This window comes from Schistocerca serialis, chromosome 4 (genome assembly GCF_023864345.2).
Source record: "Schistocerca serialis cubense isolate TAMUIC-IGC-003099 chromosome 4, iqSchSeri2.2, whole genome shotgun sequence".
NCBI lineage: Eukaryota > Metazoa > Arthropoda > Insecta > Orthoptera > Acrididae > Schistocerca > Schistocerca serialis.
This window is the reverse complement of record NC_064641.1, coordinates 749814830-749828577: the sequence shown is the minus strand read 5'-3', so window position 1 is coordinate 749828577 and position 13748 is coordinate 749814830. Positions and strand designations below refer to the sequence as shown.

The following is a 13748-nucleotide window of genomic DNA, read 5'->3' as shown; positions in this document are numbered from 1 at the left end:
CGGACCGATTCCATGGCCTCCACGCTCTCCTGACCTCAACCCTCTTGACTTTCATTTATGGGGGCATTTGAAAGCTCTTGTCTACGCAACCCCGGTACCAAATGTAGAAACTCCTCGTGCTAGTATTGTGGACGGCTGTGATACAATACGCCATTCTCCAGGGCTGCATCAGCGCATCAGGGATTCCATGCGACGGAGGGTGGACGCATGTATCGTCGCTAAAGGAGGACATTTTGAACATTTCCTGTAACAAAGTGAAGTCACGCTGGTACGTTCTGTTTCTGTGTGTTTCCATTCCATGATTAATGTGATTTGAAGAGAAGTAATAAAATGAGCTCTAACATGGAAAGTAAGCGTTTCCGGCCACATGTCCACATAACATATTTTCTTTCTTTGTGTGTGAGGAATGTTTCCTGAAAGTTTGGCCGTACCTTTTTGTAACACCCTGTATAAGGTCCAAGTTTGATCGAGCTATATTACTTGGCAGGCCAACGGCCTTAGCGCAATGGTAACGCCGTTGCCCGTCAGATCACCGAAGTTAAGCGCTGTCGTGATGGGCTAAAACTTGGATGGGTCACGGTCCAGGTCTGTCGAGTGCTGTTGGCAAGCGAGGTGCACTCACCTCTTGTCAGACCAATTGAGGAGCTAACTGATTGAGAGGTAGCGGCACCGGTCACTAAAACTGACAACGGTCAGGAAAGCGGTGTGCCGACCACATGCCACTCCGTATCTGCATCCGGCGACGCCTAAGGGGTGAGGATGACACGGCGGACGGTCGGTATCGCCTTCAAGCCCTATTCGGAAGGCGTTTGTTTTTTACATTACTTGTCAGTGACACATGGTACGAGAGCTGTTGTGGATTGGCAAGAGAGCAAACCCACTATGAGAGGAAGCCGAAAGGCACGCGTTTTAGCTCACGCAGGCTGGCGTGAGGTCTGGAACACGTCAAGGAAATGAGACTAACAAAAAACGTACGTAGCTGCTGGAATACTTAACTTTAATCCATAATTGGAGAACATCGCTCGTGATGATACGTAATTACAATCTCAATATAAACTGGTAATGGCGTCTTGCTAGGTCGTAGCAAATGACGTAGCTGAAGGCTATGCTAACTATCGTCTCGGCAAATGAGAGCGTATTTTGCCAGTGAACCATTGCTAGCAAAGTCGGCTGTACAACTGGGGCGAGTGCTAGGAAGTCTCTCTAGACCTGCCGTATGGCGGCGCTCGGTCTGCAATCACTGATAGTGGCGACACGCGGGTCCGACATATACTAACGGACCGCGGCCGATTTAAAGGCTACCACCTAGCAAGTGTGGTGTCTGGCGGTGACACCACAAGAGCTACCTCCGTCCTTACGTTTTGTGCAGTTGTAAAAGAAGTGTACTAATGTCACTGAGATTAAAGTTTGCCTTGGTGGTAGTTAATGTTACATAGTTCGTAAAGTTCCGCATAAGTTATATGTGTGTAAAGGTTCCGTGTATCGTTTCTTTTTCATTTAAGAGCAGAAAGGACGATTAATTTTCTAGCGTCGTCTGTGAAAGGACTATAAAGACTGGGAGAAACAGTACCTGCTAAGTGTCATAAAATTTGGAAAAATGTTTTTGCCGTTTTCTATTATTAATGTTCAGTCATTTCTAGTTGTACTGCAGTCGCCATGTCATGTGCGTCAGGACCGTAAGCTGTTCATCGACTGAAGTTCGGTTTGAAGAATAATTTTGAGGGAAAGCAGGGTAGGAAAGCAGCTCAAGTCGTGGGTACGTCCTCGCTTGGGTCCATGTAGTGTGAGGAGATCCGAAATGAGCTCCGTACACTCGCTTTAGACACGCCAGCGAGTCGAAGCCTACTAGAAAGAAATGCCGCGGCGAGTACATCCCGAAGGTAGTCCTGCGCTCGCCCGCTAGCTCGCTCAACTCAGCAAACTACGTTTCTACACCTGTTAACTTGTGGCTAGGTGAGTACGTACAAACGAAAACTGAATCTTCCACTGGAACCCGCTATACTGGAGTGTTATTGCTATTAGTCCTGTAATTATCGGAAGTCCACAGGCTTACTTATAAATTGTTACGGCTGCACTGGGGTACAATAAAATTAAAATCGTCCCAAAATGATTATCAGTTGCATAAGGCACCACTTCTTGTACGTAATGAGGACTGTCAAGCAGAAGAGACTAATTGCTATAAACAAGGTGTTATATCATTTATATCGTGTATTGACCTTAAATTTTGTTGTAGTACTGTTAATCAGCAAGATAGCAGATTCCAGTAGAAGATGCAATTTTCGTTAATACGCACACGCCCAGATGCAACAGGTGTAGAAGCGTAGTTTGTCTGCTGAGCTGAACGAGCGAGCGAATTCAGGCCTACCTTCGCGACGTAAGCGCCGCGGCTTGTCTTTCTCGTGGGTCTCGCCAGCGAGTCCTGGGACGTCATCTGCGAACCCGCCGTCCCCCTCTGCCTGCAGACTCGACCCGGGAGTGCTCTGCGCAGCCCACTAGTCATCTGAGTCTGGTGTCGGACACAAATGCAATCGACTCGCTCAGAAAGGAGAGCGAGTATACTGTTTCTAAAATATAACTGAGAACTCGTGCATTCCCGTTTTGAGATAAATTTACTCCATTACACTGTGAATTACTAGTCATTTATTTCACACAATCATGATTTCACTTTATGGGTACTTTGAAGTGTAGTTTGAATGTCACAAGATGTTCGACCTGCCTAAATGACAGAAGCAAGTTGTGTACCAAAACAGCGACTGATTGGTTAGCAGTGAATATTGTTCTGTTTATACATGTATTTATAGAAGAAAAAGTTTTTCGAAGACTGCTGTAAATTAGTTTTGATACTTTACTCAGAGAATGTCCAACAACTTCTTTGACATTTATACACTTACAAGGCGTTATCAAATCTGTAGCGACAGTACCAGAAAACATGAGATGAAGATGAAGTGTAATCTCTAAATGGGATTATTAAAATAAATTACATAAATTAATGACAAGCTACGCAACTCGATCTTAGCCCGTAAAGCTTTTTTATCGCAGGGGTACATCAGTGGCGTTGCGCAGTGCCCAGTTTTGTTTGACGCGGCACGTATGTTTTTTGGTGGTGGAAATGGAATAAACAAGAACGTAACTGGTTTTTTCTTAGGATTGGACGAAATGTGTATGTTTTTCATCTGAAGCGCAGACTACAGCGTGGTTCTTAAACCAGATATCACTCCTCGTCTAAAGGAAGACGTTTGCAGTTCTGTACCTTGCCCCAATTACTTTTTGTCTCACACGATCCACAGTAAAAAAAAAAAAAAAAAAAAAAAAAAAAAAAAACCAGCATCGCCTTAAGACTACCTGATACCGACAATTGGACATTTCGCCTTGTAAAGTGTTACTTTACAGCAGCAGGATTGTGTACTCATTTTCCGTACTAGCAGTGAGTCACGACTAGTTTTGATTTGCTGCACGCTTCAACAAGAGAGAAAGAGTCTACTAGTATAACGTGACCGCAGCGCCACAGTTATCAAACTTTTCATACTTGCAGAACTACGTCGAAGGAAGCCAGTTAGCACTGAAGTAAAAGCCGCGCCTTGATTTGTGAAGTATGCAACACGCCATACTAGACTCGCGCTCGCTCCGTTTCTGATCTCTATTTGGCGGTTGTGGTGTGTGCGTACTGTAAGACCTTCAGTACACATACCATCAGATTACTTGACTTGTCGCTCTAACGAAGTAGGCGAGTGTCAGCAATATGTCTCGTGGTCTTATCGTGGCGTGTTTATCTTCTGCCGTTAAATCAGACGATAGAAATGCCACTTGCACGCTTAGAGTAGCAGATTGACGGTGACCAACTTTAAACAGAACTTGATTAATTTTCACACACATTTATTAAAATAATAACAAACACAAAAATTACTTAACTTGGTTCTGGATGCTAATTACAATTGACAATCTGAAGTTCCTTTGGTATTGGTACGTTCATCTTATTCTCACATATATCTCTGATACTTGACAAAAGTGTCTATACATTTATCTTCATGGCTACGTACAGGAAAATGGTAATCTTATTAGGCATAGACTGAAACTTGATTATAGACTGGTACAGACAAATCTAGAACTCGCACAGACTGGTACAGACAAATGCAGACTGGTACAGACTGGTGCAGACAAACGCAGACTGAGTGATCGGAGGGCTGTACACTCGTTATAATACCTCGCGCGTTCAGGTATCACTGCGCGAGTGTGATCCCCGAGGAGAAAAGGTTCTATGTTAGCAGCAATCTCATTGGCTGCGTTACTTATTAATAACCGGATCGGCGGAAGCAGAATTTGGTGCGTCTCTAAGGCAGCGCCGTCTCGTAGTGCGGAGACAGGCAAGCGCTGCGCCTGCGCTGTTGTTCTTAGCGGGGCGCGCTCTAGTGGGAAAGTTGTGTATGCGCTGACTACGCGGAACTATGCACACAACAGCGGTGATGCTTGCAGAGGCTAGGCGCAGTACTCACACTCGCAGTCGGTTGATCTCCTTGTTGGCGGCGCGCTGGGCGGGCCTCTGTATGAAGGGCAGAGACTGCGACCGTCCGTGCATGGACTGGTAGAGGGCCGCCTTCACCAGCGACGACGTCGACCCGGAGCGCCTGCAACACAGCCGCCCGACAGTGTGTACCTAAACGTCATCCAGTTTGTGCACTATACGAGAATGATCGTGACAACAGAAATGTTCTCTGTTAAGGTGAAAACAAATGCTTTTTGATATGGATATAGACATTACAGAGCTTCACTTATTTTATTTGTTCATCTTTCATTCTTTGCCAGTAATTTTGAGGTACAGCCCCACTCTCGAGCGGTCTTTACCACCATCGGCCGAGTTATCAAGATGTAATCCATCACCACCATTGGTCACACTGAAAGTCCAAGCTTGACCAGTGGTGATGCTACCCTCACAGCTTGGCCAATGGCTAGAATGATTGCTTGAGAAGGGTCTGTATCCCAAAAGTAGTCGAAAAGGACGAAGCATCAATAGATCAAATAATAATTATTTAACAGAAATAAATTTTTAGTATTCTACGTTTTTAAATACCCCTAAAACTTTTAAGCATTTTCTCCTAGCCTGATTCAGCTTCCTAGTCCCTTACAGATAGTCATCAATTGTGAATCCTTAATAGCTTAAAAATACTTCTAATGTTTAAAATTCTTGTGGAGTGTTTGTAATAGATAATAATAACGAGATGAACTATTAGTTGGTAAGTAGTGTGATAGTTAGTAGGTGAGATATAAATTCGTCTATTATGTATTGCATACAGACCACGTTTTCCTTTCAAATCTTACAACTATTTTCATAGCGATTAAAAATTCAAAATCACAGATTTTCTGGACTAGGAGTTCAGAAATCTGTTTGCGGCGAGACGAACATATTTTATACTACTTAACCCGAATTAGAAACGTGAAATATTAAAAATTCATTTCTATTTAAATAATTATTTTCTGCATTTTAGTCTTATTTGGGGCAACGGCCTTGCCGCAGTGGCTTCACCGGTTCCCGTGAGATCGCTGAAGGTAAGCGCTGTCAGGCGTGGTCGGCACTTGGATGGGTGACCATCCAGGCCGCCATGCGCTGTTGCCATTTTTGGGGGTGCACTCAGACTCGTGATGCCAATTGAGGAGCTACTCGACCGAATAGTAGCGACTTCGGTCAAGACTACCATCATTATGACCGGGAGAGTGGTGTGCTGACCCCACGCCCCTCCTATCCACATCCTCCATGAGGATGACACGGCGGTCGGATGGTCCCGGTAGGCCACTCGTGGCCTGAAGACGGAGTGCTTTACTTTAGTCTTATTTGTTTGAAGTTTTTCAATCTATTTGAAATATTTTGATGAGGTTACAACAGAGAAATGCGACAAATTTCAATTTTTTGTTTGGTGACACTAGGGTATAACAGTACATACTGAGTATTTACAGTGTTGATGACTCATATGTCATGCTTATCGGCGATCAGATGGCGCAAAGGAGGCTTGTCTGCGCATCCTCTGTTTTGTATCTGCAGGCAGTAACTGTGCTGAGTTTCGGGTGAACAGTGTTCGCAATAATCAGTCTAGAGTACAACCATGCCTGACGACAAGTATACACCACTGTTGACAGCTTCAGTCATTAGAACGGGTTCACACTGTGGGCGTGGGGGCAGCTCGACGGGCGTATCGACGGATTGCTGTACGTGATGGGCAGAATGTATCAGTGGCGTAGCACTCCTTTCAACAGTCCTCTGCGGAACATTCCCACACACGTAGACCAGATCCTAGACGTCTGCGCAGTACAGACGTACGTCAAGATCGACGCCAACTTCTGGCAGTGTTGGCCGACCAAACAGCATCCAGCCACCTATTGTGTCATCAAGGACCATAGGGAACCGTTATTAGTGACACGCCGACGCCGCCATGTGTGGCTACCCTGGTGTCGTGCAAGGCTGTGAAATGGCGCTCTGTTGTTGCCAGTTATCTCAGTCATGCTAGCCACTCACATACTAGCTAGAAAAAAAATCTATACTGTAAACATCGTTCTCGGACGAGACGTCAGATGTCATTGTGAACTTTCCACAATGTTTCGTCGGCAATCCGATTGAATCCTCAGGTGTGACGAACACGCTGCTCATACCGTGACCGAAGCCTCCTGTTTATAACAATCAGAAAAGAAAATGCACAGACGTGAACACGACAAATTTCGGTGATCAATAGAGCAGATATGCAGATCGGTAGCGAGAAAAACAGCTAAGCCAACTGTCGGAGAGTGAAGGCACGCGCATAGGCTGTCAATCATACTGTGCGCTGCCGTCGCCGCCCCTGCGCCCTCTGTCGGGAGCTGCCTGCCGAAATACGTGTCCGACCGAGCTGGCGTGCGCCCGTCCTCGCCGTTGTCAATCATATATCTGTGTCGCCACCGCAGCGTCATCTCTCGTACGACCAACAGTTATTTTTTGTGTTCACTTTGATTTTAACATGCCCACCGCTGGATCCTATGCCGTGCTGAGTTGGCATCCTGTGTCCCTGTGAAGTAAATTAGTCAGCTGCGAATTTCCACTGCTTCTTTGGTAATGCTGTCCCACTACAAAGACGTGGACGACAGAATTTCGGTGTTTTTGTATTCCATACAATGGACTGCACGGAGGCAATGCTCGGCCACTGCAGATTTCTCTGCCTGGTCGTCGATGGTCGGCACATGTGTCCTGCACAGTGTGACAAGTCTGTTCATTGTATGAAGTACGGCAGGTACAGATAATCTTATAAACACCAGGTCTTCTCAACCAAGATCATCCTTGACCGATCCTAAAAGAGCTCTGAGCTTCGTGGGCGGACGAAAGACGCATTTAACTTTATGTTTCTCCAGTAATCTTCCCATTTTCGAAGAAACAACGCCGACGTATGACAAAACGACCGTTCCTCTTTGTTCATCCCTTTCATCCAGCTCCTCACTTTCTCTCGTTCAAAATATCCATTCTCCAAAAATACGGTACGCATATGGCATAGCTCTTCAGATAAGCCGTCAGAATCTGATATGGATCGAGCTCTGTGGACCAACGTCCTAAGCACGCCAATTCGTTGTGCAGGATTGTGACGGTTGGTGGCCTGTAAGTATAAGTCCGTGTGTGTAGGTTTACGGTACACAGTGTGTCTCAAGCTGCCATCCTCTTTTCTCCACACCAATACAGCCAGGAACGGTAGTTCGCCGTTTTTGTCCATCTCCATCGTGAACTTCATGCTTGAATGAAGATAATCTAGGTGGTGCAAAAATGAATCCAGTGACGCAGCTCCGTGGGGCCAAAATCACGTAGGTTTCAACTCCGCTGAATTGATAAATTCATCGCTTCAAAGACCGTTTACTGCAAGAAGGAAAGTTAGACCTTACGGACAAATCTCTGTCGCGGCAGTTTCAGTTTTGAAGTTTTTGTCCGTATTTTGGAATGATTCGGTAAACTCATTACACTAGACAGCACTTGCCTTCTGTGAAACTGAAATTCTTATATTGTTCTTCAAGTTCCAGTATGTTTCACCTGTCTCATATGTCATGCACACGAAGTGGCATAGTTTTGACGTTGCTGGCTCCCCAAATGGCCTCATTGTTTCTACATCTACATCTACATCTACATTGATACTACGCAAGCCACCCAACGGTGTGTGGCGGAGGGCACTTTACGTGCCACTGTCATTACCTCCCTTTCCTGTTCCAGTCGCGTATGGTTCGCGGGAAGAACGACTGTCTGAAAGCCTCCGTGCGCGCTCTAATCTCTCTAATTTTACATTCGTGATCTCCTCGGGAGGTATAAGTAGGGGGAAGCAATATATTCGATACCTCATCCAGAAACGCACCCTCTCGGAACCTGGCGAGCATGCTACACCGCGATGCAGAGCGCCTCTCTTGCAGAGTCTGCCACTTGAGTTTATTAAACATCTCCGTAACGCTATCACGGTTACCAAATAACCCGGTGACGAAACGCGCCGCTCTTCTTTGGATCTTCTCTATCTCCTCCGTCAACCCGACCTGGTACGGATCCCACACTGATGAGCAATACTCAAGTATAGGTCGAACGAGTGTTTTGTAAGCCACCTCCTTTGTTGATGGACTACATTTTCTAAGCACTCTCCCAATGAATCTCAACCTGGTACCCGCCTTACCAACAATTAATTTTATATGATCATTCCACTTCAAATCGTTCCGCACGCATACTCCCAGATATTTTACAGACGTAACTGCTACCAGTGTTTGTTCCGCTATCATATAATCATACAATAAAGGATCCTTCTTTCTGAGGGAATGTCGTCTGTTTCAGGGGTTTCATTTTGACTTACATGGTTCAGTGCTCTCTCTCAAACTCTTCTCGCAGTGTCATGTCTCCCACCTCATTTTTTCATTTACTTCCTGTTCGGTTTCTTTTGTATAGCCCTCCTCGATATTCCTTCCATCTTTCAGTTTTCCCTTCTTTGCTTTGTACTGGCTGGCTATCTGACTTCTATTCATACATCTACTTGTCTTTCCTCCAAAGATATCTTTAATTTTTCCATAGGGAGCATCGATTTTTCCCCTATTCGTGAGTACACTTGTCCTCTAGGCTAACTGCTTAACCATCTTGCACTTCCTGTCCGAACTATCCTTCAGATGTCTCCATTACATTTCACCTGCTTCATTTGCTGCATGTCTATACTTTCTATTTATGTCAGTTAAATTAGATACACCGTGTGTTACTTCAGTTTTTGTACAGTGTCTTTTCCTCTTACCTGTTTGATCTTCTGCTATGTTCACTATTCCATATCTCAAGTATACCTATCACTCTTCTATCGTATTCCTTTGCCCTGTTCCACTCTATCGTTGCTTAATGCTCTCTATTAGACTCTGAAGAACCTCTGCTTTTTTCTGTTTCAATTTATTCAGGGCCCATTTCTTAATTTTCTACCTTTCTGCAATTTACTCAGCTTTCCTCTCAACTTTGTAACCAATAAATTACGGTCAAAATGCAAAATATGGCCAAACGGCGATTGTGGAACTGGCTCCTCGTACCTGCTGCCTTGTCTACGATCCTGCGTTGTCATTGTTGCCTGTTAGGTGTTTAGTAACACTCGCGACCACCATCACCCTACTGTCCGAGCCTCATTCAATAACTAATGTCACATTCCTTTTCTGAAAACTGGTTGGTTTTATTCGGGATTAGTACACTATATTACTCCCACTCTTTTGGCTACAAAGCCTTTGTTTCAACACAGTCTCCGTTGAATGCGACGGCCTTACGCCACCATACTGGAAGTACCTTCATACCCACATGGTACTACTCTACTGGTTGACGTCGGAGCCAATGTCTCGCTGCATCAATAACCTCCCCATCATGAACGCACTGCTTCATGCGGAGCGCAGCCTTCAGATAGAAGTCGGTATACGCGAGATCCGGACTGCAGGTTAGTTTCATGGGCTCTTCTCAGGTGCTCAGACTCGTGTGAGGCCCTGCATTGTCATGGTTAAGGAGAAGTTCGTTTCCACTTTTATGCCGATGAAAACGCTCAATCGTTTCTTCAATTTCCTGAGGCTAGCACATTACACTTCAGAGTTGATCGTTTCATCATGAGGGACGACATCAAACGGAATAACCCCTTCAGAGTCCCGAGGACCGTCGCCGTTAGCTTACCAGCTGAGCATGCTACTTCGAACTTTTGCTTCGGAGGGGAAGTGGTGTGGAGCCTCCCTTTGGGTTGCTGTTTTGTTTCCGAAGTGATGAACACATGTTTAATCCCCTGTGAATATGTCTGACAAAAAATCGTCGCGATCAGCTTCGCAGGCGTAAGAAATTCTGCGCAGATGGTTTTAGTTGCTCTTTACGGTCCTCTGTTAAGTGTCGAGGAACGCAGCGGGCACACATCTTTGAGTGTCCCGAATGGTGGTCGATAGACACGTCCAGCTCAGCATTTTTAATTAATTTATTTATTCTTCACGATTACAGCCCGTTATCTGAAAAGCTAAAATAGGCCATACAGATCACATTTCGTTGGATAATAATAAATTTATACATTAACTATTTATTTCTGCTTTTTTAATATAACAACTACTACTACTACTACTACTGCAAAGTCTCAATAAAGCCATTAACTAGACATCCAGCTACCAGTACTACTGTGAGTACTATAGAATCTGATCGGTGTTCTTTTATTTATTTTGGTGTATTTAACCTGTATATGGTTGTTCCCGCTACTGGATCTGTCCTCATACTACCCTGGTTAGCAGCCGTTGTCTACTAGATTCCTTGGACTTTGGACAGCACGTCAGCAACGTTTCCATTATTAGAAGCAATTCCACCAATCACTGTTACATCTGAGTGTCCACCCTTCCATGATCACTAGCATCAACGCAACGTAGATTCTTGAGAAGCTAATTCATTCCGTGGTCGCCGACCTGTCTTTATGCATGTGGATAGTATTCGCCTAGCCGGGATGGCAGCATGCAGATGTGCGGTTGAGTGCCTCTTGAATTCTTCCTCGGCCGTCCTGGATACTGCAGCTGCAGTAACGTCCAAGATGCGGCAGACCGACTCGGTCCTTATTTCTGTTTTGGGACCCAACAACTTTAATGCCCGACAGCCATTACCTGCCGAATCTTCGTTCAGCGCGCAGTTCCACAGTGCGTGTTCTGGTGTGCCCATACTGTCGCTGGCGCAATTATCATTCATCTGCCTTCTCATTTTGTAAGATACGTAGCGTAAGGGCCATGGCCAGTCAGGAAATGTATCGGTCCCCTCTACGGGTTAAGAAATACCACTTTTTGTCTCTCCCTGATGTTTAGGGATAAATTCCAGTTGAGCAGCGAGGTGTTTGATCTTTATCCTTCGATCACCTCGAACGAGAGTGTCAGCACGTTCCAACATTGCAGGAGTCACGATTGTGTGCTGCCAGCCGGTGCGCGGAAGGTCGGACAGGTTTTGCGAGATCTCGTTGCGATGATGACAGACCTCTCGCCCAACGGCTCAGCGAGCGTTTGTTCATTACCAGTTCCTTGTAGACGTTCTCTAAGCGCGTATGGATATCTGCCATGATATGATTTTTCGGCAAAAGAAACTCATTGACAGTTCTCTGCTATTTTGAAGGCTACGTATAGCTCTGCGACCAATCGGATCTTCATGAACCATAGAGGCTGAAGCGGAAATACACTACTGGACATTAAAATTGCTACACCACGAAGATGGCGTGCTACAGATGCGAAATTTACCTGAGAGGAAGAAGATGCTGTGATAGGCATTTTCAGAGCACTCACACAAATTTCGCGCCGGTGGCGACACCTACAACGTGCTGACATGAGGAAAGTTTCCAATCGATTTCTCATACACAAACAGCAGTTGACCGGCGTTGCCTGGTGAAACGTTGTTGTGATGCCTCGTGTAAGGAGGTGAAATGCGTACCATCACACTTCCGACTTTGATAAAGAACAGATTGTAGCCTATCGCGATCGCGGTTAATCATATCGCGATGTAGTTGCTCGCGTTGGTCGAAACCCAATGACTGTTAGCAGTATAGTATATGGAATCGGTGGGATCAGGAAGGTAATACGGAACGCCGTGCTGGATACCAACGGCATCGTATCACTAGCAGTCGAGATGACAGGCATCTTATTCACATGGCTGTAACGGATGGTGCAGCCACGCCCCGATCCCTGAGTCCACTAATGCGGACGTTTGCAAGACAACAATCATCTGCACGAACAGTTCGACGACGTTTGCAGCAGCAGGACTATCAGCTCGGAGACCATGGCTGCGGTTACCTTTGACGCTGCATCACAGACGGGAGCGCCTGCGATGGTGTACTCAACGACGAACCTGGGTACAAGAATGGCCAAACGTCATTTTTTCGGATAAATACAGGTCCTGTTTACAGCAACATGATGGTCGTATCCACGTTTGGCGACATCGCGGTGAACGCATATTAGAAGCGTGTATTCGTCATCGCCATACTGGCGTATCACACGGCGTGATTTTATGGGGTACCGTTGGTTTCACGTCTCGGTCACCTCTTGTTCGCATTGACGGCACTTTGAACAGTGGACGTGACATTTCAGATGTGTTACGACCCGGGGCTCTATCCTTCATTCGATCCCTGCGAAACCCTACATTTCAGCTGCATAATGCACGACCGCATGTTACAGGTCCTGTACGGGCCTTTCTCGATACAGAATATGTTCGACTGCTGCCCTGGACAGTACATTCTCCAGATCTGTCACCAATTGAAAACGTCTGGTCAATGGTGGCCGAGCAACTGGCTCGTCACAATACGCCAGTCACTACTCTTGATGAACTGTGGTATCGTGTTGAAGCTGCATGGGCAGCTGTACCTGTACACCCCACCCAAGGTCTGTTTGACTCAATGCTCAGGCGTATCAAGGCCGTTATTACGGCCAGAGGTGGTTGTTCCGGGTACTGATTTCTCAGGATGTATGCACCCAAATTGCGTGAAAATCAGATGTCAGTTCTAGTATAATATATTTGTCCAATGAATACCCGTTTATCATCTGCATTTCTTCTTGGTGTACTAATTTTAATGGCCAGTAGTGTATTACACGATGACCGATAACAAAGTCGGCTTGATTTCAAGCGAAACTGGCTGAGAAAAAAGTGTGTTGCATTACATATTTAACGTTGCTGGTAGTTTACGTGAGACTATAGGTGGTCAGCCAGTGGGAGGCGCGGTGTGCTGTAGTGTGGACGCGGTGTCACTCACTGCGGTCCTATGGCGAAGTGCGCCCGGCGGCGGCTCGGGCTGCGCGGTGAGGCTGTGAGGCGCTTGTCGGACGGCACGAGCGCCATCTCGGACAGGCGCGCGCCGCTGCCGCCCGCCGAGCCGCTGCCGCTGCCGCTGCGGCCGCGCAGCCGGGACGCCGCCTCCGCGGCCGCCGCCGCCTCCAGCCCTTCTTCTTCCTCCTCCTCCTCCTCCTCTTCTTCCTCCTCCTCCTCCTCTTCCTCGCGGAAGCTGTGCTGCTGGTCGCCGCATATCGGGCAACCGGGCCTCAGACACCGCCTGCAACAAACGGCGCCGCCCGATAAATCAACCGCCAGCAAGCAGCCCTTTCGCTGCTACGGCGTCGCGACCATTTTTAGCGTTAAGCCGTCGGCACACGCACCGTGCTGTCGAACGTTAACGTTGAGCGTGCCAGGTTCAACGTGCTGCTGAACGCTCAGGAACGATGCGACTTGTGCATACGGTACGTGGGCCCCAACGTGGTATACGCGAACGCAACGCACTCCA

The 13748-nt window shown here is 46.5% G+C and overlaps 1 protein-coding gene across 1 annotated transcript in view; it reads right to left on the bottom strand.

Moving 5' to 3' along the window:
- LOC126473281 (proton channel OtopLc-like) overlaps positions 1–13351 on the bottom strand; it is a 129138-nt gene extending 115787 nt beyond the window's left edge. Inside the window, exons 1-2 of the mRNA XM_050100236.1 lie at positions 13224–13351; positions 4491–4622 (exon numbers count right to left, since the gene is read on the bottom strand). Of these exons, the coding sequence (XP_049956193.1) occupies positions 4491–4622; positions 13224–13309 (218 nt within the window). The 5' untranslated portion in view covers positions 13310–13351. The remainder of the gene's footprint in view (positions 1–4490; positions 4623–13223) is intronic.
- Between the last annotated feature and the right edge of the window lie 397 nt (positions 13352–13748).